Source organism: Stegodyphus dumicola, chromosome 6 (assembly GCF_044657685.1).
Source record: "Stegodyphus dumicola isolate Sdum_Otavi_A_Nest chromosome 6, ASM4465768v1".
Classification (NCBI taxonomy): Eukaryota; Metazoa; Arthropoda; class Arachnida; order Araneae; family Eresidae; genus Stegodyphus; species Stegodyphus dumicola.
In genome coordinates, this window is record NC_140773.1 from 87807089 (window position 1) to 87833145 (window position 26057).

Sequence of the window (26057 nt, forward strand, 5' to 3'; positions counted from 1 at the left end):
GCAAGGCAAAATTACATAAAACCTCACAATATTTTCATTAAAAATTGACAGAACACCAAATACAGTTAAAACAATTAAAAAAAACAATTTTTACAATTATAATTAGAACTTCTATGCAAAAACAAGCAATTCAGCAAGCAGGCAAGAATACATATTTTTTGGTGCACAAAACTAAAAGTTTCTTTTTGATCCCACTTGGCAAAAAGACACTGAAAGTGCAGAAGCTGACTTAATTCACTATTCTGCTATGTTTCGAATGTGAACAAATATGGCTGCTATGGTAAAAAAAAATTATGTTTAGCCACACTTACACAACTTTTAAATTGTAGATAATTTTACAACTATTGCATGCAGATTAACTAGAGGCATAAAAACCTTAACCGGAAGATAAGAACAACATAATTCAATCATTTTTAAAGCAAAAAATGCACAATTTACCAACATATAAGAATAAAAAAAAACTGAGCTCAGTGAGCCACTGCCGATTGCAACCAAAAAGGGAGGTGTACAAGTACATGTTATAGCAGTCCTATGTATAAATTTCAATGTTCTGAGGCTACTTGCTTTTCAGTTATCTGAGATACATACATACGTATATACGCCACAAAAAAATTCTCTTCTGAATCCATTTTAAATCAGTTTTATAGTTCGTTTGGGGAAAAAAAAACAAAAAGAGTTCTTTTCTCTGTAATTATATGCACAGATGCCATGCAAAAACATTGTTAAATTGCATTCAGTATTAGCCAAAATGGACATTTTCGTTGAAATATGATATCCAGAATTTTTCGGGATTACAATACTTCCTTTACTTCGTACAACAAAGCAAAAATGGTTGTTGCATATTACTATGTAATACAATCTAAGAAGACTAACATCTAGATAAGAAGATAACAGAATCTCTTATTTAACTTTCCTAACAAAATTTTGGAACATAAAAATATAGCTATTTTTGTCTAAAACTTGTTGCAATAAACAGCAAACTGAATTCTAGTACATATCTCAGCGGCTCCGAAATGTTTCTGATAGTTCACCCTTTTAAGAATTTCTCTATATTATATCAATCCCTTCTACTTTACTGTCACATAATTATGATCGGACACTGTTCCCCCATAAAAAGGTAATGTAGCTTTTAGATTTGTTTTATGGAGTTCATAATTTTCTAGACTATAATCATCTAACATATTTACATCTAATAAAAATATTCCTACTCAAGTAATGAATTTGGCTAAAACTTTAAGACATCGAATAATTAATTATAGATATTATATCTCAAAATTTGTAAATGCTTAAAAAGGTTACTAAATTGTTTTCTTCTTTTTTCACTTAACCTAATTATATATGCATAACAGCATCAAACTGATATTAAAATCAAAAATTGTTATAGTTTAGTTTTTGTTCATTACATCGGTGATTTTTAATTTATTTTTCCCATCAACTCTCACGAAACTGAATCTATTCCTCTCAATGCCATATCAATCTCTGGGGTCTATTATCAACCACTAAGCAACTGCTGGTAAATATTTTTTATCGTAAGTAAATATTTTATTCATGCTTTTTTTTAAACATAAGAATTTATGAAACCCTCTTTTTAACTTATTTTCAACACATTAAAAGTAAAAGAAAATTCAACATACAATTAAAAAAAAAAAAAAAAAAAAAAAAAAAAGGGGAGGAGGAATAAAAAATGTGTGTTTACCTGCGAATTCAGAGTTCTAGGACTGCAAGCATTAAACCTAGAGCACTCTAATGAGTACAAATGGCCATAAGCATAAGGTTCAATTATACCTAATTCAAAGACTAAAAGTCCTCCAAGTAAACATTTGATTAGATAAAAAACAGGGGGCCATGCAATGCTATTTCTGTGGTGAGAAAAGGAATCAGACCTTGACAATTTGTCATCTTCACTACTGACACTACGTCGACTGTTAAAGAAAATAAATATGTTATTGAACAGCAATCTGAAGAATGCATGAATTTTATAATTATACAAGAGAGTTTGTAAAATCTAATAATTAATCAACTAAACAATCAAAATGGCATTAATATTTCTCTGAAAAATTTTAGCATTATTTATCATTTTCTTAAATCTCCACAATTTAAGCAGATTTTATGACACATGATTTTAAAGTCTATGAAATCAAGCCTTAAGAAAATTTTCCCTAAATTTGCAACCTGATATGCTTTCTAAATCTTCAGAAATTTGACAAATTAAAAAACTTTTCAAATCAGAAGATTAAGAAACAAATTATGACATATTAAAAAAATTTAGTTAACCCTCTAGGTGCATGGCTTCTTGGATCTGTTCATAAAGAAGAGTTTAAACAGCATTTATTAGAAAAATGTGCATAATTATTAAATTTTTGACTGAATAAAATTTGCATTATTTTAGTCTCTATTTTCATACACTTTCATTTATTTACATAATATTTTGATCTTTGTAAAAAAATAAATAAATAAACAAGTTAACAGTTTCATGATTGGAAAAAGGCAGTCATGACACTCAGAGGGTTAGTTACATATGTATAAAAAAAAGGGATGAAAAAATACATTAGTTATATCTTGAAGAAATTCCAAATATATACCAATAATTGACTTTTAAAATACATTCATACGTTTTGAAAATCTTTGTATCACATACCGATTAACTGCTGAGAATTGTATTTTTCAGTTTTCAACAGGAAAGTTTTAATAAACGGTATTTCAGTATATTTATTCTGTGACATGGAAGATTCATTATTGATAAGAATTGATGATAATTTGTTATGGGCTATTTCCAATGGAGATGTCTTTGTGAACGACTTTTTAAAAGTATTTCCACATGTACTCCTGTTTGTGAAAATTTTAATGAAGGAATCATTAAAACTGAAAGTTATTTTTTCATGTGCAGCCTGTAGTGATACAAAGAAACAATTTGCGAAACAATACAAGAATATTAAATGCCAAAAGTTAATATGGTATAAAGTCAGACCTGGAGTCATCTAGACCAGCGATTCTCAACTGGGTGGCATGCATACCACTGGTGGTATGTAACAAAAAAAAAAAAAAAAAAAAATAAGTGTTATGCATAGAAACAAAGTATTTTTAACTATTAAATTCAAAGATCTTGTAATAAAAAGGAAAAATTGATAGAAATTTCCTGTGATCGAACTCTAACTGAAGATTTCAAAAATAACACACTTGTTAACCGCTTCCCTACCAAATTTTTTTGAAAAAAATTGCAAAAAATCATCACATTTTTTTATTTTATTATTAAATACAACAAAACGAAACAAATCAAAATATGTAGGTTTTAAGTTGAATTTTTAATTTTTTGAATGTGTAAAAGCATTTATTTTTAATATTAGTTTACTATCCCGAGTTATTTTGGGCAAACAAAAAAGTTAAATATTAATTATGATAGTTTTTGAAACAAGGGACAGCACAGAGTGGTACCTGACGTTCTACACTTGTATCTGGTCTCTTTTCTTACTGGCTTATTGCTGGAATCTCTTTCACAGGAGCACAGAGTACACTGTCTCGTTGGATTTGATTTTTTTTTTTTTGATTATTTTACCAACCTTTTCATAATCACTATCTGAAAAAACATCACTTTCGCTATCTTCCATCATCGCCATTATTTTATTTTTTTCCAACGCATGCATCTTTCTTTATAAATTACTAATCCACAAGCCAACGTATACTATACAAGAGGGAAACACGCGACCAGTCCCTCCAAAAGAACCGCGCAACCAACAAAATTTGGCAAACTGCCAATCAAAGCTAAATATTTCCTTTCATTTCCTCCAGACCGAGTAAAATCGTGATAAAAGAAATTGTCTCAGAATAATAGTTAACTGCAATATATACGAACCCGAGATAACTCGGGATAATCAGGCAAGCGGTTAACTGTTAGCTGAAAAAAAGTCCTCGTCATTATAAATATCACAAATACACATCAAATAGTTTTCTGGTTACAATTTTCTAATTTCGACTATGCATAATGTACGCTTTACGCATGTGCGCGTTGAAAGAAATGTTTAATAAAGTAAACAAATAAATATTAAGCTTTTTTTTTTGTAAATTTTGATAACCTTTAGATCATAATTGCTCTTTATTTCATAAATTACGGTCTCATATTTTTAATTTTATAATTTCTGCATGCCATCTTACCAGATTTAAACTGATGATCTATAATCCGGAAAAACCGATAATTTAGACTCGCCGAAGTCCCGACGAGTCTGGATTAAAAATTTTGACTGTATATATATATATATATATATATACGGTATATATATTTCTAGTCAGAAATTGAAAAATAATCATTGTAAAATGTAGTGGTGGTACTAAATTTTTAAATTTTTGTTCATATGATATGTGTTAGTCAAAAGGTTGAGAACCACTGATTTCGGAAATTTCAGATTTCAGATTGCCAATTTAAATCTAGCAAAATGACAGGCAGATATGACAACACTGGGGCTTATTTTGGTTAGACAGAAAAAAGATAACCCCTGTACAATTATTCAAGGACTGAGAGTGTGATTATGGCCAACATCAATAGAATGTCAATCACTGTATTGTCACTGGTCATGGTGGAATTTTCTAGCCAGCATATGTTTATAAGTGAGATGCAGGAATCTCAGTCAGAAGAAACATCGCATTTACAGTACACATGCTTTCTTTCATTGAGCTATTATATTCTTCCTTCCTAGACTTCGCACAAGGAAAGGAAAATTTTTTTTTTATTACTATTTTATTTCATTTCATTTATTTATTTTTTGCTGGTTGTCCAGAGGTCTGGATTTTAAATCATTCCAAATATTGGGGGTTACTATTTCAGACTTTGTACAGTATTTGATGAAGCCATTATTAAATGCAATAAGAATTTGTACTCATTGTGATATTGGATCATACAAGTTTTGAATGTACATCTGAAGAATAACATTGCATACTGTTTCTATCAAAGCCCAAAATTAATCTATATTAGCTGCAGGATGAGTGTCATGAGTAAGCTAAAGCCCACAAAATCTCAAACATGTTCAATAGATGACTTGTCTTGTGAATGGGCAGGTCAAGGAAGAAATAGAATCTGACATGCTATAAAGTCTTGAACATTCCTGACAATATACATATAGATATGCATTATCTTTGAAATACACCTCCAGAAATAATTTGGATGAAGTGTTATGACTTCGTCCACAACCTCCTTGATGAAACAGTTGCTGATGAGGAGATTACCTTCAATTCTTAGCAAATGAATAAAGTCCATCATACCCAACCATCACATTTGCAATTATCCAAACTTTAGCAACTATCCTGGATAATGCAATATGGAAGACAACATTCATCTCATGGCATTTAATGCATACTTGACCACTGATGTGATCCAAATTGAACCTTTATTTTAAAATTCAGCGAAATTCAATCAAAAACATAATTTGTTGCCTATAGGCATGCTGGCAGCAGCAATGATGAGCCCACACTAGTCAGAAGCATCAATGATTTTACATCAAGAGAATTCTGCACAAAGGAATATATGTTTGCAATCCATGGTGTAGCATATACCAGTGAACTACTGAATTTGACAGTGGCACGCCTGTAGCATTGCTCTTAAAGTTATGCCAGCTATCAAGATGAAGCTGCACAGTCTGTCATAGTCATGTGAATGAGGTGTCTGTATTCCATGCTAAGTAATATTCTGTGGTTTACTACCAGGCTCACAACTTATCTGATCCTCTTGAGTATAGCTTGTACACTAACAAGCCTAACATTACGCCTCACAGGAGCTTAAATTTTATGATAGGAAATTCTTCTTTCTCACATTCTAATAATTTGTTTCTGTTCAAACGGCATAAATTGCCTATATTGGACCCTTTGTCATTGATGAAGTTTAACAAATTTGCATGAAACATTTAATCCTAGCACATTGCAAAACACTATTTTTAACATTCTAATACAGTTTTCTATATGGCTAACTCAACAGTTCAAAGGCAGCTGCTCAACCCATGCATATGCTTTCATTCTGAAGTTCTAATCATTTGTATATAATACCCTGCTTTGCAGTTTTCAAAAGTTAAATAAATGCTGAAATAGAAGGACATTTATGCACGCATGCACTGGGGAAACGGTGTAGCACCAGGGTACCTGGGTCAAGGACCCTATCCCTTGTAGAACAGATATGTTATTTTGAATACTGTCATGAGTAACTAGTATATATTTAGAATTTTTTATACATAAATATATATAATTAAATCATATTTTTTAACATTTTTTTTTAAATTATAAGAATAGAAATAAGATAAGGCATAAATTAAAAGATAAATTCCTAAAAAGACTAAAGTGTGCGTCAAGTTTCAATAGACCTGAAGTGCTATCTGGGAAGGCCGAGAAAGGAGGAATGAGCTGGCTATAGCCTGATGCAGAAAAAACATTTGTATAAATAATAGGCAAAGTAGTGTTTCTTGGTGCACTAGTCATAATTAAACCTTAAATCTATAACACAATATTAAGAGGTATATATCAGATTAAATAAGTTATACAATATGGGTACTAAGTATGGCCATAGACCGTTTACTATTATTTGGGTCATAAATCCTTATAACTGGGTTGTTGATATTAACAAGATTGGCATAAAAGTTCCGGGAAAGGCGGCAGTAAAAACACTTAAGTTGTTCTATACCCAATTCTTCATGTAACTTTTGATTTCGACGTACCAGGGTGAATTGGTAATCTGTCTTAAGACACAATTTTGTGCCTGTTGCAATTTTTTTCTCTAAGATTTGCATGACTATGCCCAGACCAGGCAGGCATAGCATAGTATAGAATGCAATACGGTTTTATAAATAAGCAACTTGTTGTCTATTAAAAGTACACTGTTTTGAGAAATTAAGGGGTGAAGTGTGACTTTACTAACTCGAAACTTATTAAGGATAGATGTTATGTATGGGTACCATGATAGAGTTTTACAGAGGATCACCCCAAGATAAAGGACTAAGGACATTTACGGTAAAATAAAGCTTATAAAATATTAATATAATAGTGGTTCTTCATATCATGAATACCTCACATCATGAACAATTTATCTGAACAAAAAACATCTTTGATGATGATTGCTGTGTTGAGTTATGAACACTGTAGTCGGCAACGTATGATTTTCAAAGCTAAAAAAACATGGGCTAGGATATCAATAACAAAGACAAGAAGAAATTACTAGAGAATTATAAAAATGAGTTCAATAAAAGAAAGAACTACAACAACTGTAGAAATAGCAACAAAAGACAACTGTGGTAGAAATGCTTTCAGAAGAAGAGGAAGAAAAAAAAATTACCTTGGTTTTCTGATCTGCAAAATTTGTGCAAAATGGGATACGGTATACAGTTTTCATGTAATGATACCACTCTGATAAAACAATAGCAAAGCATTTTCTTCTCTTCTAAGCATTCTTTTATACAATAAAAGCATTTTCAATGATAATGTCAAGTCTCACTTCAGAATTATTTTTTAATGTGGGCAGTACCAAATAACTCCAGATACATTTTAAGTGAAACAGAGATCCAGTATGTCTCAGAGATGCTTTGACACAAAGAAAAAATAAAAGATTACATCTACATGATTTTTTTATGGAAGGAAATTTTTTATGCAAAAAATACTAATTTCCTCATCATTTTCCACTTATGGCATCTCCTTCATACAGGTACAATAAAATTAAGTTTTTGTTTATTTTATCTGTTTATATAAGCAATAATTTCCACATGTTTTGGGTTACAAACTCATACACTGAGTGTTGTAAAATCTAAATAAGAAATCATTTGTGTTTGATGAAGAGATTAATCCATTTCACATCAATTCCTATGAGCAAATTGTTTCAGATGACAAATAAATGTCAGGAATGAATTAAGTTCATAAACTGAGATGTCACTGTATTAAATTAATAACTGAAGTAATAAAATAAACATATAAAAAGAAAAATTTAGTGATCTTCCCAATGACATCTAAGCATTTTGGAAAAAAAACCTATCATATTCATAATCACACTGCAAAGCCTATTTATTGTAACTATAAAAAAATAATAATAATTTAAAAAAGGATATTTTAAAATTAAAAGACATATATATATATGCAGTACAAAGTCCAAAATCCGGACTCGTCGGGACTTCGGCGATTCTGGATTTGGGATTTTTTCGGATATTAGATCATCAGTATAAATCTAGTAAGATGGCATGTAGAAATTATAAAATTAAAAATATAAAATTGTGATTTATGAAATAATGAAGTATTTATGATCTTAACATACAGTAAATGTTAAACATGCGGTATCAAAATTTACAATAAACAAAAAAAAAAAAAAAAAAAAAAAAAAAAATTAGTTTACCTTATTAAACATTTCTTTTAATGTAAGTTATTTAAGTTGCTTCGTTTTTTGTGCTTTAATTCTGTAGACAGACATAATCTCTTGTTTAGTTACATTGTTGAAGTCCTGTAACTGCTGTTTCGAGAATTCCGACTAACTTCTCAATCGAAATTTTCTCGTTTTCGGTAACTTCCCTGTTGCTTTCTTCACTATCAGTAGTGGTATTTTCTGGATCTAAAACCATGCTACAAACTTCGCCGTTCATTAATTGATTGATAATTGAGAAGCATTATCATCACAATGAAAAACTTCTTTTATATCATCTCCATTTGTTACCGCTTCTCCAAGCATATGGAAAGAAAATTTTGGTAAATTTTTCCTCTTCAACACGTTTTAGCCCATTTAACTTAAATCTGTAATTATCGCCAAGCATAATGTCAACATAAAAGGTTACCATACTACTTTATTATTCAATTACTAACATAAAAAATTGTTTAGGCATCACTACATGAGTAAGTATTCATGTTTTAATAAACATGTGGTGATGAAAGTCTAATAAATAACGATTCGCCAGATTGGCATCAGATCAGTGATGTATCTATGTGGAATGTTTCAGTTTGAGGTGTGGGCCAAACAGATACGCAGCAACGGAGCGAAATTACTGATTGTAAAAATTTACGCTAAAATGATTGTTTCTTCAATAACAAGGTATTTTATTTAGTGTCGAAGTGAAATTAAGAATCGGGACTCTCCAGATATTTTATTATGCGTGGAGGGGTAAATCAAATGCACATGCGTAAAGCCTATGAGAAAAATATTGTTGGTGGTTTTGAGGTCCGGATATTGGAGAGATTTTGGATTTTGTACTGTATATGTACATTAAAGCCACACAAACATTCTTTCTAAAATTACTGTATAATCTCTAAAAAACATATACAAAACAAATTATTCATATTCACAGATGAGAAAAAATTTACCTTTGTCCTGATGATGTGTCAGATGTCTGCAAAGAAACAAAACCTACAGTATGTAAATATTGCACATATTCCTGAAGATAATGACGACATACAGTGCTATGCCATGTTTCTTCTGATGGCGTTTTTGTTCTCATTCGAGGAGAACCTTGATTTGAACCAGGATACGTCACACCACTAACACGCCTGGATCTAGATGCAGTACTTGAACCATCACTGTTTTTTAGACTACTGCCAGAACTATGACGTGACCTCTGAAATTAAATGAAAGGCATTTTACAAATGTGGTGCTAATTTTATATAAATGATTAAAATTGTAATGGCATTAGAAAAATTTTTTATAATCTAAGTTAATGTATAAGTGTTTATAAAAATTATCAATTAAATGAATTATAAATTACAACAAAATATGCATTGTTAAAAAACTAAATAAAAATCCTTAAAAAGTACATATATCATATTAAAATTGCCTGTAATTTTACATGTAATATAATTTTAAAATTTCAAAGATACAATGACAATTCAAGCTGCATGAATGATTAACATTATGATAGCATAATAAGATGCAATGTGGCATAATATTAAAAAATATAATAATATAATGCAAAAAGAATGAAATCCGTGACTAAAAAGATATTAAACTTTTAAAATACAAAAGGATGTATAATCTATTCAGACATTTTAGTTCAGGTTTCAGGAATACCTTTCAAAAAGCAATTCTTAAATATTAATTATTAAATACCTAAGATATGTGAAACAGGATAACTTTACCACAGTAATAATCTCTGTTAAGTGAACCTTTGTAGAAAATATGAAGCTCTATCCATCCATTCAGCATAATGCTTTCCCATATAGTATCACCCAATGGTGCTTTTACTTGGTGTCAGTGGGATGAAAGCATACCTCTTTTTTTCTCCATATCAACTGGAGCCAATAATTGTTTGTCAGACTGAAACTGCTCTCATTGGTAAACAGGATGTGACTTCATTGATGAGGGGACTAGTCTTTGTGTTCTCTATACCACTGTAAACGGTGTTGCCAACGAGCTGCTGACTCTGGTATGCAGTGTTCAGGGCGGTGGGCAAAGAGGTCACCTTTATGAAGTCATCCAAAGTAAACTGGAACACCAGTCATCCAGTTGCTATGTGCAATGCCTGGTTTCAATATCTTTTTGCCTTCAGGGAAACATATCAGTCATTGTTTTCCTTGGTCAATCACCACCAATCTTTCTTACAAATGCACCTGTTGTCTGGAAGGCTTTCATAGCTTGTGAATCAACACTTTTATCAATTACAAATTACTGAGTGACAGACGTTAAACTATACCTCCAATCAAACTTGCCAATCATACTAGTATTTTCTTTTCATGGATGTCTTCTTGTAGCCATACTGCATGTACAATCTCACTTTCACTTACAGAAAAATGCCTGGAAATGAGCCTTTTCTTAAGTTGTCTTGCACTGCACATGCTGACTCCTCATGCCTGGATGCCCTGACATAACCTCTTACATCATGGTGCTGACGTGTATATGCACCACCTTTCTACTGACTTAGCTTTTTACTGTAACTGATTGCTAAAAGTCCTTTTCAACAATTTCAGGTTTGTATGTTGAAAAATGAATTTGTTGCTTAAGTTGTGCACACTACTGCATTTTATTTGAATAATTACTAAACTGCAAATATTTTAATGACAGTTACATATTTATAATAAGATTTAAGATAAACATATACAATTATACATTAAAATTGGCAAGAAGGCAATATGACAACTTCTAAGATTCTAGTGCATGAACTGTTAAAAAAGAAGTGCATGCGAAAAGTCCCTGACAACTGAAGAAATCAGCTTACATCATCGAAGAAGAATCACTCTTATTTGAGCATATTTTGCAATATAACATCTTCTGCACCATATAAAATTATCTGATGGCCAACAAGAGCATCTCGCTGGGATAATATATATTCTATGCATCACAGGAGATATAATATTGAATATCTAAGAATATTTTACTGTTTCAGAAAAGTAATATCAGCTGATATAGCAAATACACTAAAATATTTATATTAATGCATAACTAGCTAAATATATTTGGAAAAATATTTTAAATATATTTGCTCTTTTACAATAGACTGTTCTTTAATTATAAGATTTACAGATTAATACTTCAGTAAACTCAAACGATTTACTTTTGGGTCTTATATTACCGTGTGAGCAAGCCACAACATTAAATATTTCTTCAGATGTACTAACTGTATTATCAAATTCTTCACATTTGTTTAATCAGAACAAATTAAAACACTTTTTTAGCAATATAATACAAACCAGCAACAAAGAAACTATAGAAATATGAATATAAGCAATTAGAATATCTTTTCAGTTTTATCAGATTGTGTAAAAAATTATTTACACTTGTAGTTAAGGAATCAGAAAGCCGTTCAGAAGAGTAAAGCTGTTCAAGAGGTTCCAAAGCATGATCTCGTATTGGAGCAACCCTCCAACGCCAGGAAGGACTGAAGAGAATAGGTGTGAAACAATAGTGGCTCAGCCGAGCTAATCTCTTTAATTCAAGAAAGACACGATCCTGTAAAATAAGGAATCAATATTAAGCAATACTAAATTAATTTATTTGAAATTTAATATGTACATAATATATTATTGCAAATAATTACAACATTCATGATTCTTAAAAGTGCTTTTGTGACAAACTTAATTGCTGAAATATGTTGCAATTTTTTCTGCTAAATAACTTATTACTGCTAGTGATAGCTAAAAAATTTAAATTTTTGGTTAATTACTTTTTTGCAAACTAATATGGGATTTAAAAATAAGTTTTTTATATAAAAGATTAATAATTACTTATTTGAAATACTCAAGAGATTTTGAAAAGCATTTTTCGCTTTCAAATATGACTTTCCTAAATACAGATATGGACTCCAAAAACTATCTAAACAAACAACTTTGCTTCTTTTTAGAGAAAGTAATAGATAATAATGCAATCAGTGGAAACGATCACATAACTGATCTGAAAGAAACATAATATTATTGGGAAACAAAGCAAATTATACGCATTAAAATTTTGAATAAATGCAGAAAAGAATGATTTTATTTAAGAAGCTACAATATAGAAAATTTAACCTAATTTCTAATGGTAACAGTTCTGATGTAATATATGGTCACAGCTGACAGAGCCTTACATGAATAGGAATCTATTTTTTGGCACATTCATTATCATTCTTGAGAAGGCATGGGCTCCAGCATACCACAAAAGTCTAAGGGCTCATGATTCATTAAAAAACTCTAAAGTCTCATCAAAATTTAACATTTTTACAAATAGCAATCATTTTCTTGCCAAGAACAGAAAAATAGTTGAACATTACACAGTTCAAGAGAATATATCACCTACTTGACAAGCACTTTTTTTTGACAGCGATATAATTCCATGTTAATTCCTTTAAAAGAAACTGATATTTGATATATATATATATACACATGTAATGAAGCAAATTTAGATGTAATAATACTGTAGAAACAGACGATGGTGTAGATGGAGAAATATGGCATACAGTCACTGTAATGAAACAGCAATGATGTTGTAGCACATAGAATGTAGAATGTTGAATCCATAATGAACAGAAAGAATTTTGATTGCATAGAATATTGATCTATAATTAATAGGAAACAGGCAGCCAAGGCAGATTAAGTCTTCATTTTTATTTCAGCAAAGCTAATGAGGCCACAAACAACTTGGCATACTTTGCTTATTTCAGCTTATTTCAAAATGTTTACAAGCTTTGCAGTAAGAAGAGAGCAGCAGGCAGCAGTCGAGTAGGCTAAAGTATAATGTGTAAAAAAAGTGTAGAAACATAATTGATCTGAAAAGTGTAGAAAGCAAGTAAGTTGCATTCAGGATGAAATCTGAATTCAGAATCAGTTAGTTTTGGTTCTTCCAGAGTTTCACAAATAAAAATCTTTACATAATCATTATATATTCCAATTAAGTCTAACACATATAAAATTTATGATGCTAAATTTCATATTGATACATTATATTTTAACATCACAAATATAGGAGAAGAAATATTGTAGAAATTATGATTTCACCATTGTTATCTTTCAATTTCTTATTTCACCATACTGGAAGATCCTGCATTACAACTAAACAAACATTTCCATAACTGGGCATATCCATTTGAGCTAACTAGTGTGCTCGTTCCACACTAGTGGTTCAGACTTGCTATGGTAGCTATTTAAAAGGCCTCCATTCCTTTCATAAGGAACGGAGGCACAACAAATTACAACTTCAGCATCAGCTGATCGAGATCCATGTAGGGATGAATATGCCAGGAGAGACCAGTTGGAAGATGGCAACAACAAACTCATAGTTGACTAAATAGAGTCTTCAAACATAAAACCTACCTGGTAGGACATTTTGATCTATAGTTCTATGACACAACAATACTGGGCTCTCTGGGATCTACTCCTTATTTTTAACAATATCTTGTACCCAAAGTTTGAATTAGATGTTGGAAAGGCATTCCAATGGCAGATGACACTTTCAAGATCCTCAATGTCCTTTATAGCAGTCCACTTCAGAATAATGAAGATTAATGGAATAACTTAAGGGCTGATGCAAAAGTGGAGCCAATCATGAGATGCTTGCATGGGTTGGAAAGGACCGAAGAAACCCAACTAAGGGAAGATGCAATGTTACAATGTAGAAGTGCCTTTGGAACATATGGCCTTTGACTTTCTGGGACCTCTGCCATGAGCTACTGATGGCAACAAAGATATCCTTGTTGTCATTGAGTACTTCAGCACGCATCCTGAAACATATCCTATTTCTGATCAAGAGGTTGTCATGGTAACAGAGAAAATGATACAGCATTGGATTTCCAGGTTCAAAGTGCCTCTTCAGTTACATTCCAATCAGGGAAGAAATTTTACATTGGCTATAATTATAGAATTCTGCAAGCTACTCGGCATCAACAAAACCCAAATGACACATTGACATCTCTAGTCAGATGGCATGGTAGAGAGGTTTAATTGAATTATTCTTAAAAATCTCTCATTGATGGTTTCCAAAAACTAACAGGACTGGGACAAGATGTTATCTCTGCTTTTACTGGCCTATCACAGTGCTGTCCATGAGACTATTAGCTATTCCTCATCCCAGATGACCTTTGTCTTCCTTGTGATCTCTTGTTTGGTTGCCCTCTGGATGAGTCTTCTTCGCCTGAGGAGTAGTACATCCAAAATCTCGATTTGAAGTGATACATAATTTTGCATGAGAGCAAATTAACTTGCCGATACATAAGACCCAATAAGACATGAGAGCTACAGGACATCCATTCCATGAAGGTGTGATTATGGAATCCAATCCCTCGGAAAGGGCACTCTCCTAAACTAAAGTCACCTTGCAATGGTCCTTACACAGTCCTAACATCTGTGAATGAACGGCATCATAGTTCAGATCATAAGTCATCAAATTCTAAGCCTAAAGTTGCTCATTACGACAGGCTAGCCCCTTACTATGTCCATAGTACTTACTTCTCACAGTGTATATAATGTAAATAGAGTACTAAAACCATGGTCATATCTGTATATAAATTTGTAAATTTGTGCATTTTTTGATTGGTTTAGAATTTGATTTGTTTTATGTCATTTATTGCAATTATTGTCCAGGGATTGTACTGCCTGAGATGTGCAGTCCTTGGCAGGGGGCCAATGTTACGAATTTTGTACAGAGATAGATTATTTTAGAGCAATTATATGTACATGAAAATGTTGTATTTTTTTTAGAATGTAACATGAAAATCTAGTAAGAGATGCTTTGCCAGAAAAGTAAGAATACACAGCCAAGTCTATTTAACACTGAGCAAATGGATATCTCACTAATCTGGAAAGAAATCACCAAAAGTCGCCAAATTGGCGATATTTTGTTCTGGTCCCTGTATAATCATACTAGGTATTGTAACTGAATAACTGTAATTGATCTCCTATGGAAATGTAACCATATCTGGCCCTCATATGCCTTCTAGTATTTCATATGCCTACTAGACATTTCTCAGCAGCAGGGTGAAAACTATATAACACCAGGGAAAGCATCTGCTCTCAGTTGTTGTAACTTCACTCTTTACATGCACTTTGAATTGCATTGTGTTTAACACACCTAGTAATTTGAAGTGTTACTTACTAATTGTATTCTTTTCTTTTGATAAAATAAATTTTATCAACCTATTATCGGACCTGACTGCATTCAATTGATTACAAACCTGCATACACATAAAATATGGTTTATCAGCAGAGATTATTAGCAGTAAAGATTGCCTTCATAGAATAGCAAAATATTTTATAGGATACTGTATGAATATATAGACTAATGTGAGAATGTTATGTATCTTGTGTATATTTCAAAAATGAAAACATGTATAACACAACTTTATAAAAGTATTAAATGTTTTTAATTAGCTATACTATGAATTGAGTGCATTTTTATTTAACTAAATCAGATTAAAATGTAAAAAATAATATTTTTAAGAACTGCATATATTGCTTTTAAATAGTTTAGTTTGTTAATTAACAATAGACAAATTAAATATGAAAGAATAATATTTTACATTTTTCCTTATAGCAACAGACTCAAATGAACAATGCAAAATCATGTTTTGAAACTAAAAGCCCCTTTGGTCTTTGTAAAAATAATAATTAATAATAATTAATATTTCTAATTAGAAATCTCATGATTTTAGTAATACATGTTTATATAAATGAATCACATTAAAAAGTAGAAAAACTTTTTCTTGAGAACTGTGTTTATTGCTTTCAAATTACATAGTTTACCACTCAATTAACCTTTCAGGTTAAATTTGAAAGTATCTCAGGCTGTACTGAAAGGCAACATGTTTGCATATGGAGGATAAAACTAGTCTCACACACTGGAGATAAAAATGTTTTATTTTAAACATTGTTGTTACTGCCTGCTTTCAAATCATTGAGTTTTTTTAATCAAAAATTGATGAAAGTTTTACAAAATATGAAATAAATAATAAAACAAATTTTAAATTAAAAATTCAGTCTTCCAGGTGCACATTTTGGGTGAAGAACTAAGTTATTCAAACTTTCATTGTCCTAGGCATTGTCATTTTTTCACAATGTGAAAACACATATACAAGCAGATTCTTTATTATTTAATTTCTTTATAAATAATAAAGGGTGACTACCATTAGGGATAACAATTGGAAAAGTGATATGCTGTTTATGGTGAAACAATGCAAAATCCCATTCCGAGAATAGGTTAGGTTAGGTTATTTAATTACGGCAAAGCCTCGAGGGCTATCTGCCTAAAGAAAGGGATGGCTTCGTAGAGGACTTTCTAAGGGAAACTGGCTTGTATACACGTTACACATGGGGAAAACCACGAAAACAACCATGCAGCCAGCCCGTTTGCGGGATTCGAACCTTGGACTGAACTACCAGTGTTCAGCGACTTTACCGCTCGGCCACTGGTGGGCCCCATTCTGAGAATAATAGCACCTTTTGTGTTAGTAAAAGAATATTTTACTCCATGTTCTTAATAGAAAATTTTATGTACATATACATAAATGATGATTTTTCTCATATTTTTTAAAGATAATGCAATAAAACATTTCAAAAAACTTCTCAGAGACCTCCTCACCTTTTTAAGCACGCAAGCAGTTACGAAGTATGCAGAAAGACACAATATAAATTTTCATTCAAATAAACAAAGTGTACATAAAAAAAAGTTAAATCTCGAAGCCAAAATACTCACAAAAGGATAAACCACACTTGATCCTCTTGTTTGCCACATGTTGTATAGAACTTGCATATCTGCATAGTAGTAAAATATTCATATTACTTACTTTACATTCTTCCTAAGATATATATTTTTTAGAGAACTTTTGAATTAAATGTTTAAAAATAAAATTTATTTAGAATTTTTTAAAATTTTATGACGAGGAAAAACAGCCTTTAAGACAGTTAAAATAAATGCCTTTAAGGAGAATTTCCTAAGGGAAACTGGCTCATATTTACATTATACATCAAAAACAACCAGTTTATTCAATTAGATCTGACCCTACATCAAATCATCAAGGATCAGCAATCTTGTCAGTGGTAAAATCAAGTACGTATTTTACATATAAAAGCTATGTTGTCAGAATGTTGCTACACATTGCTTACAAGGCATTTAATAGCTAAAAATATAAATCCATTGCTTTCAAATGATATGCATAATCTTTTGAACAACAGGAGTATACATCCTTGCTGCTAGATACTACAGAAGTACATACTTAAATTATATATACTGCATATTGCAGCATTTGAAGGGCTACATTTGACATTGTGGCCACTAGTGAAGATTTTTATAATTCTGAAAGATTTTAAACTGATTATTTAATCTGGCATAAAATTACCAAATCACAGTAAATTAAATAAATTAAAACTGAAAAATTAATTAATTAAAAAAATAAAATAAAATAAATTTTTGGCTTGATCTCATATTATGTGACTCATGATAAATCTTTACTGACAGCATCAAATATTTTTAAATGAATAGATCTACAAATCAACAACTACTTTTTAAAAGCTGCCTTTCATGCTGAATATGTTATAAATGATTTACCTTAAAAATGGTTGGTAATAAATCACTTCATCGTCAAGCAAAAAACATTAAAATAATGTATATAAAATTGATCCTCTCTTACTTTTTATGTATTTAAACACACTTATCCCAAATTATTAAAATAATTAAAGAAGAGGGTAAATATTTCCTTTATACTCCTTTAAACTCCTGCAATAATGCTCAGTATATACACCACGTCCACAAAAATCCTTACCTGGTCTTTATTTTCACAAAAACTAGTCATGCACATGCACAAATGATGTACAATCAAAAACTGTTTTTAATGATGCAAAGATTCCTGTTTTAATACTTTTTTTTTTTTTAAATTTAAACTTCTTTTAACTCCTGCACTAATGCTTAGTATATATGCCATGTCCACAAAAATCCTTAACTGGTCTTCATTTTTGCAAACATTAGTCTTGCACATGCACTTAATATATAAATAAAAACAAAAGTGTAGAGATAGAAAAACATTTTTAATGATGCAATGATTCATGTTTTAATTTTTCCTTTATTTACAAAAATTAATTCTGCATAAAATACTGAATCTAAATTTTTATATGTTAATCCAGTCCACATACTTATACTCAGTAAAATATTACACTCTTTATAAAAAATAAAACACAACAATTTGACTTCCATATGACAAAAATTGGGCGAGATACTTAATATCAAAATTTGCGATTTTTGATATCCATTTCAACTCGGCTTAAGGGGCTGCTTAATAAATAAATTATAATATTGTGAGATTGAGTTTTCCCCCCTCCTAAAATGCCCTTCAGTGATTTTCTTTTGTAATTTGCTAGTGTGTAATCTCTCTCTAATTTATAATTTTATTACAATTGATGTGACAAAAAATTTTGCGCACAAAATGCCCTTCAGTGATTTTCTTTTGTAATTTGCTAGTGTGTAATGGCTCTCTAATTTATAATTTTATTACAATTGATGTGACGAATGATTTTGCGCACAAATAATTTATAAGTTTTGAAATGTTAGAAATATTCTGATGCAATTTTATTACTCTAGAATTCTAATCTAAAAGTCATATAAAAATTCATTAAACTAGTAATGCTTCACATTTTTAATTTATGAAATAAGGTTATGAGTTGACAATATAATACAAAGCCTACCAGTGTTGTTAGAACAAGAATTATTTAAAATTCCATGTAAAATACCTTTTATTTGAAAACAATTATATTAATCAATAATTTTCATGATAATATATATATATATATATGAATGCTCCTCTTTTAATCTGACAATGTCAAAAATAATTTTCTAAACAAATATTTTATTTTTTTCTAACTACAAATGCAAACATTTCACTCTTGAATTTGCGCATGGCCCCTGAATATGATGTCTAACTTTTAAAACTAAACACGTCAACCAATTTTTTTTTTTTTTTTTTTGATTAAAAGACACTTTTTTATATTGTGGTTTAAGCATAATAACAAGAAGCATAACATTTTCAAAAATATGAGTATTGGAATCAGGATAACATATCAAAAGTTATATTTCATAATTTTTACAAAATTGCTTTTATTTAAAAATGCCAAAAATGAACATTTGTATCATTTAAAGAATTTTTGTAATCGAAATATATGTCTGTTGCCAAAGATTTTGAAAGTAAAGGCCATAAGGACTTCTGTGAATACTGTACAAAGTCCGAAATCCAGACATCCAACATCTGGACCTCCAACTAACAGCAATTTGTTTTTAGAAATTTTTTTGCAAAAAGTGAGAAAGAATTATATTCCAAAAGTAGAGTCTCACTTTAGATATGCTAAATGATTTATGCATGTACTGTAGACATTTTTACATTATAAATTATATGATAGCTCCTGATTCTTAATTTCAATCTGATACTAAATAAAACACCTCACTATTGAAGAAACATCATAATTAATTAACTTAAATCTATGCTATCAATAATATTTTGGCTCATTAGCTGTCTTTTTGCTTCATATAAATCTTAAAGTCGCCAAAAGTTATCATTTACTAAAGTTCATTGCTGAAATAACTTATATCCCAGATATCAATCTGACAATAATTTTTAATAATTTTTTGCTTTCATAAACACATGAGTATCAATTCATGGCATCTTGAGAAATGATCCATGCACCAATGTCTTAAACATTTTTTTTAAAAATATTTGTAACTGAATACCAAACAGCATGGACACCTTTTATGTTGACATTACACAGGGTTCGTACACATTTCTGCACATGGAAATTAAGTACTTTTAAGGACTTTTAAGGACCATTAATGAAAAAATTAAGGACCCATGAATAAATGGGAACTGAATAAATTCAATTAAAGATACTAAGAATGCCTGAACTTCACTTTGTGATACCATTCTAAGAATAAAATAGATTCACAAGTAGAATGCATTATTATTAAACATAATTATAAATCAAATTTGTGAATAAAATAAACTTTATTAAATTTATCAGGTAGCATTAAATATTTTACCTTTATAATAGTTGGACATATTTGATAAAAGATTAGTGAAATTTTATTTACATTTTACTAATTTAGCTTTAAGTTGATATTTTTATGTCTCATTTTGTCACGTACTTGCTCAGTTTAGAGGTTTAGTAAATAGCGGATAGATTTTATGTCAAACAGCATAGGTTAAAATGAGAAGCAAAATCATTTTCAGCATGACTCCTTACAGAAGACTGGCTGTTGCCACCGCTACTGCTTGCCTAGAGAGAGGCCTGCTGACAAAACAAACCTGAAAGCCTTATTGTAGTCCCACTTGGCAAGTTTTGAAAGTTAGTTGTGTTCTGGCTTGTCAGATGCAATTTGTGTCAGACGCATAACTTCGTGTAGAGTTGTTCTGGGGTTGTAACCCAACTAATATATTTTAAGGTTCCAATAAGCCGCTAAAGCATCAGAGGTGATAAGCTGTTTTGTATTAATTTAAGTCTCACTAGATGCAAAGAATTAAGCTTCATGTTAATTTTTACACTTTTGTGCTGTTTCTTGTGACCACGGTAAAGATTAATTAAAGGCAATAATTCAGTTTAATATGCACTGATAATTTTTAAGGGTGACCAGCTAGTTACAAATAATTACATTAGCTAGTTAGATAAGGGTACTTAAACGTTATAGATTTACACAGCTACTATTAAATTTATTTTTTTTTAAATATTTTTTTAAAATGTACTATTAAAATCACAATCGATTAACATGTCACAGTTTAAAATACATGTTATTTATGACACTGATTCTTAAACGATACACATTAAAAGCTACAAAACATTTACGTTTTGTAGCAACAGTACTCGGCAAAATATTTGAGCATCTTTTTTTAATTTGAAGCCTTTCCAGACATTCTGGCTATTATATCAATTTCCTTCTCTTTAAAAGCATCTTTTACAACTATAAGAAATTTGTTTCAATACGCAAACCAATATTCTCACTAGTTTCTCATGTTTTATCTTCTAACTTTGCAATCTCTCAATAAAGTACCTGTGAGGTTTTACTTTATTTGGTAAACGTTAAATAGTCCCAAACCGCTGATAGACATGAAGCAAATTATTGCTATGTCTAAAGGTAACTATGATGTCAGATAAAGGTTTAAACAATACCTCTTTTTTAAAAAGACCTTAGAACATAAAGGCCTGTTCTTATGCTAGTAAAATCAACTACAGCTTATGGTGATCCAATTAAACAGTAACAGTCAAATTCAAACTAAAAATGTGGACTAACGGTCAAAGACCAGACAATTTAATTTTAATCTAAGCTGGCTCAGTAGTAACACGGCTTAACAAACTCGTAACTCGTCATAACCTAGTTATAGCATAACAAATTCAAGTATCGGCTGCGATAACGCAAAAACGAATAATTACAAATTATCAGAGCTGGTAGGAATTAATTCAGGGTGCAAGTGGAGGCAAGAAACAAATTCTGTCTTACAACTCCAAAACCTTAGTTTAAAAATTATCTAGGTTATTTTCATTCTGGTGAAGAAACAGAAAGGAAAAATTACAGCAAAGGCTGAAATTATACACAACTGCTTAATTTACATAATAACAAGTGTACATATCTTTCAAGAATAATTTTCTTTCTCTTTATGTATTCGGTTTCTTTTTCAATACATTTCCTCTTCATTTTAGAATTTTTGGATTTAATTAAAGATTTCTGTTATTCTAAAAAAGTAAATGCATATAGATTTTATAGGAAAAGGTGGTAATTTTATTTTTTTAGTGATGTGAACATTCAGAATAAATATAAAATGATATACGGTATGGGACGGTTACAGAGCTGGTGTAGCAGAATTTTTAGAATTTAGTGACACACCAACAATAAAATCAAGAAATGGCAAAAATTTAGAATTTAGGATCCAGAGAGATTGCATCAGGTAGGAAAATGCATAGTGCCAGCCCTGTGTATGATGCACAAAGCTGTAGCTAAAGCTTTCAGCGTCCGGGGACAATTGAAGATTTTGCGCCCCTCCTGTACGCCAAGAATGAAAAATATTTCATTCTAAAATTTTGTAACATTAATTTGGCATCCCATGGATACTGCGCTCGGGAACAGATATCCCCCCTTGCTCCACCCTAGCTATGCCCCTGATGATGCATTGAGACATATAAGATTAATCTTTTAAATTGTCAGTTTTCCATTTCTTTATTAATAGAAAAATTCCTTTCTATAAATGCCTGTTCATGCGATAAGATTAAAAGCATTTTTGATATTTTCCACGTCTGTATCTAATGAAGTAGAGAAAACAATGGGAAGGTAAACATATTAAGAAAAAAAATCTAGTATAAGAAGTAAAACATTTAAATATTATGTTTTCCTTGTTTTTCAGAAAATTCTCCCAAAAGTAAAAGTTTATCACAAAATTTCTGTAAAATACATCCATTACGTGTGAATACCATGAAGACATTTGTCTCGAATCTTCCAGATTAGTGGGTCCGTAAATCTTGCCTTAAAATCCTTCTAAACTTCCTGAAGAAATATTACCCCAACCAATTCTGTAACAGCAAAAAGGCTGAAATATTTTTTTTAAAAAAATCAGAGGGAAAAGTATAAAAATAATTTCATAGCGAAAACTGACGCATACTGAGACAACTACATGGGAAAAACTCTCACCATGAAAAAATTACAACAAAGGCAGTTTTAATTAATTGCATAGCTATTTTTGCTAAAAATTGTTTCATAAATTGTGCTAAAGCGGAAAGCATTTATTACCTAGTTTATTTTTCAGATTCAAAATATTGTACAATAAGTCGCCAAAATTGAAAGTAATGTCACTTTATATGATAGCGAAAAATAAAAATGTTTAATTTTAATGCTATTTCTTGAATACAGTTTCAATGTATTAGCATTATTTTAATGAAATTAAATAAAGTTATAATATTTAAAAAACATATCGTCGAAAAATTCCCAGATTTCCAAATTAAAAGTTATCTATAGAAATTGATCTTACAATCGCAAAAATATTGATAAGTCACCAAATTTGGAACCGTCTAATAAAGAATTCACATTCCCAAACACGAAATGTTGTTTTAAAGCTGTTCATTAAAAAAAATGAAATAATTTTGAAATGCTTGTGTTTCACTTCTTGCTCAGAAACTTGAGTATCCCACCGTTTATATTAGAAATAGGAACAAATTATAACCCATGAACCTATTCACCCATTCAATTTGTCAATGAATCGCCAAAAATATTTGTCCAAAATGCTAATTCACATTCAGAATGGCAGTCATAAAAACAGACAGAAATTTCACACGATTAAAATTAACGACCTCCTGCCGAATTTCGTCGAAATTAAGGGCTTTTAAAGACCAAAAATCGATTTTAAAAACTTAAGGACTCTTAAGAACCGTACAAACCCTGTTACACCTGGCAATGATTATAGATGTCTGCCAGCTGCAAAGTACTGAGTATGTTTATTTACAAGGAGAAATTTAACAGAAATTTCTTACCATGTGCAAAAAAAAAAAAAAAAAAAAAAAAAAAAAAAATAGGTTTTGTAATTGTATTTATGGGCCAAAAGATTATTTCCAAAAGGGACAGTTCCAAATAATATTGTTATTTGAATTATCAATATCTGATTTGTTATTTAGATAAGGCTTAATTATATGTGGGAATATTTTTATTTGGTATTCATGTAAGCCTTAAGCATATGCAGAAAATAGACATAATTATAATAAACAATTGAATATAATTCAGGTTTAAAACTTCCACAGCATGCAATAGAAGCACAACAAAGTTTAGCAGAACATGTCCAAGTCCTTACTTACTGCTAAGCATTAAGGTATGCTAAAATGACACACTACTTGAAATCTGCAGTATTGTTCTAAATGTAGAAAACACTGCTACTAGTAATGAAGAAAATTACAAAAAGGTTGCTGAGAATGAAAAAATTTCGATTGGCAATATAGTGAGAATTTTCAACTCAGCAATTACAGAACTTGAACAATGGAACTTGTGAAGTAACTTAAGTAACTTAGATTGAAGAAATGTTAAACAAAGTAAATAAATAAATAATGAATTATTTTGGTAAATTTTGATTCTTTTAAGATCATGAATTCTTCTCTGTTTCATAAACAAATTTTCATATTTTAATTTTATTATTTCGACATTTCATCTTACCGACTTCGACATTTCATCTTAGTTAAACTGACGATCTAACATCTATAAAATTTTGATACCCAGAATCACAGAGTCCAGACCTGGGACTCTTTTGTACATTCTACAATTGCAATTATAATGAAATTTGCCTTTAAATAATATTTATAATAATATTGAATACATGAAACTCCTGTTAAAACATAATTAAAATGTTGAATATATGAAACTTGTGTTAAAATAATTCTGTGCAATATGCAAAACCTTCAAACACATTTAATCATAAACCACTGTAGTCTTTAATGAAGATATGAAGACAGTAAAATTCCACAAGAAAAGATGATTATTTCTTTATCTTGAATGTTCTGCTAAGTTTTGTGGTACATTTTGATTGAGTTACTTTTGTAAATACTCCGTATTTGTGACCAGTTTCAATTGAGAAATTTTTGCAAATGGTGTCAAGCAGTCTAACTAAACAACTGTATTGTTGAAGAAGTAATTGTCATTGATTTTGTTCAATTGTGCTGTGTTTTGTCAGTAATAAATATCAGCAAAAATGGACACAGTGTTGTGAAAATGTAAAAAGAATTTACTTCTCTTTCACAGTAATCAAATTTTGTATCAGTTGTGTATTTTAACTGTTGTGAATTTTAAAAAATGTTTCATGAAATTATGAATAAACACACATTATGTAATAAACAATTACCTCGTCTTTGAGCTGAGATTGTCTCCAAAAACTGTGTTCCATGAGCTTTTACAGGGTCCTTTACATCAGCACTTGAACTCAAATGAAAAGGGATGATTGGTCTTGCATTTTTCAGACTTTTACTAACATACACAGGTTTTAAACTCACAGTTAAGGACTTAGAACTTGTGCTATGTGATTCTTTGCTAAAATTATGATTGTTAATTAGCTGTTCAATATAACTTAATTTAACTGAATCATCAGGTGATTCTCGAACACTCTAAAAAGTAAGAAAATAAATATGTTAGAAATACATAACTTTCAAACTAAGCAAAAATAATATTGTTCAATATCTGTTTTTAAGAAACAACTCAGATTCATATTTATCTAAACCTTCTGAAGTTTAATGCTGAAAGTATCAATTTTAGTCTCTATGGTTGTAAGCCATTTATTTCATATACATATAGAACATTGCTACAAAACTGTAGAGTTAAACACTGGAAAATATTTTTATTTTTATTGGGTACTAACAATTTTTATTTCTAAAATATACACCAAACAGTTTTGTTCCTTAGATCTTGTAAAACCTTATTACTGTAGAAAATTCATGCTATAATAATCCAGATAATTACTTTGGCAATTCTACAATAAATAGATTAAAAAAAAAACAGTTGTCCATTACAGACCTAATTAACCATCTAAAAAGAGTGAAAAATGCAACATCAAATCATTAAAATAACAAGAACATGAAATTCTAAATATAATTATTAAACTTTACCATGATCAAAATATAGCAACACAAAAAATTTCGAATTTTATTTTACATTTCCTTTAAATACTTAAAAG

General features: G+C 30.3%; 1 protein-coding gene across 1 annotated transcript in view; it reads right to left on the minus strand.

Moving 5' to 3' along the window:
- LOC118190330 (KICSTOR complex protein SZT2-like) overlaps window positions 1-26057 on the minus strand; it is a 279720-nt gene that overhangs the window by 56535 nt on the left and 197128 nt on the right. The window contains exons 52-56 of the mRNA XM_085818640.1: window positions 25233-25491; window positions 17087-17145; window positions 11705-11878; window positions 9304-9554; window positions 1697-1922 (exon numbers count right to left, since the gene is read on the minus strand). Of these exons, the coding sequence (XP_085674766.1) occupies window positions 1697-1922; window positions 9304-9554; window positions 11705-11878; window positions 17087-17145; window positions 25233-25491 (969 nt within the window). The remainder of the gene's footprint in view (window positions 1-1696; window positions 1923-9303; window positions 9555-11704; window positions 11879-17086; window positions 17146-25232; window positions 25492-26057) is intronic.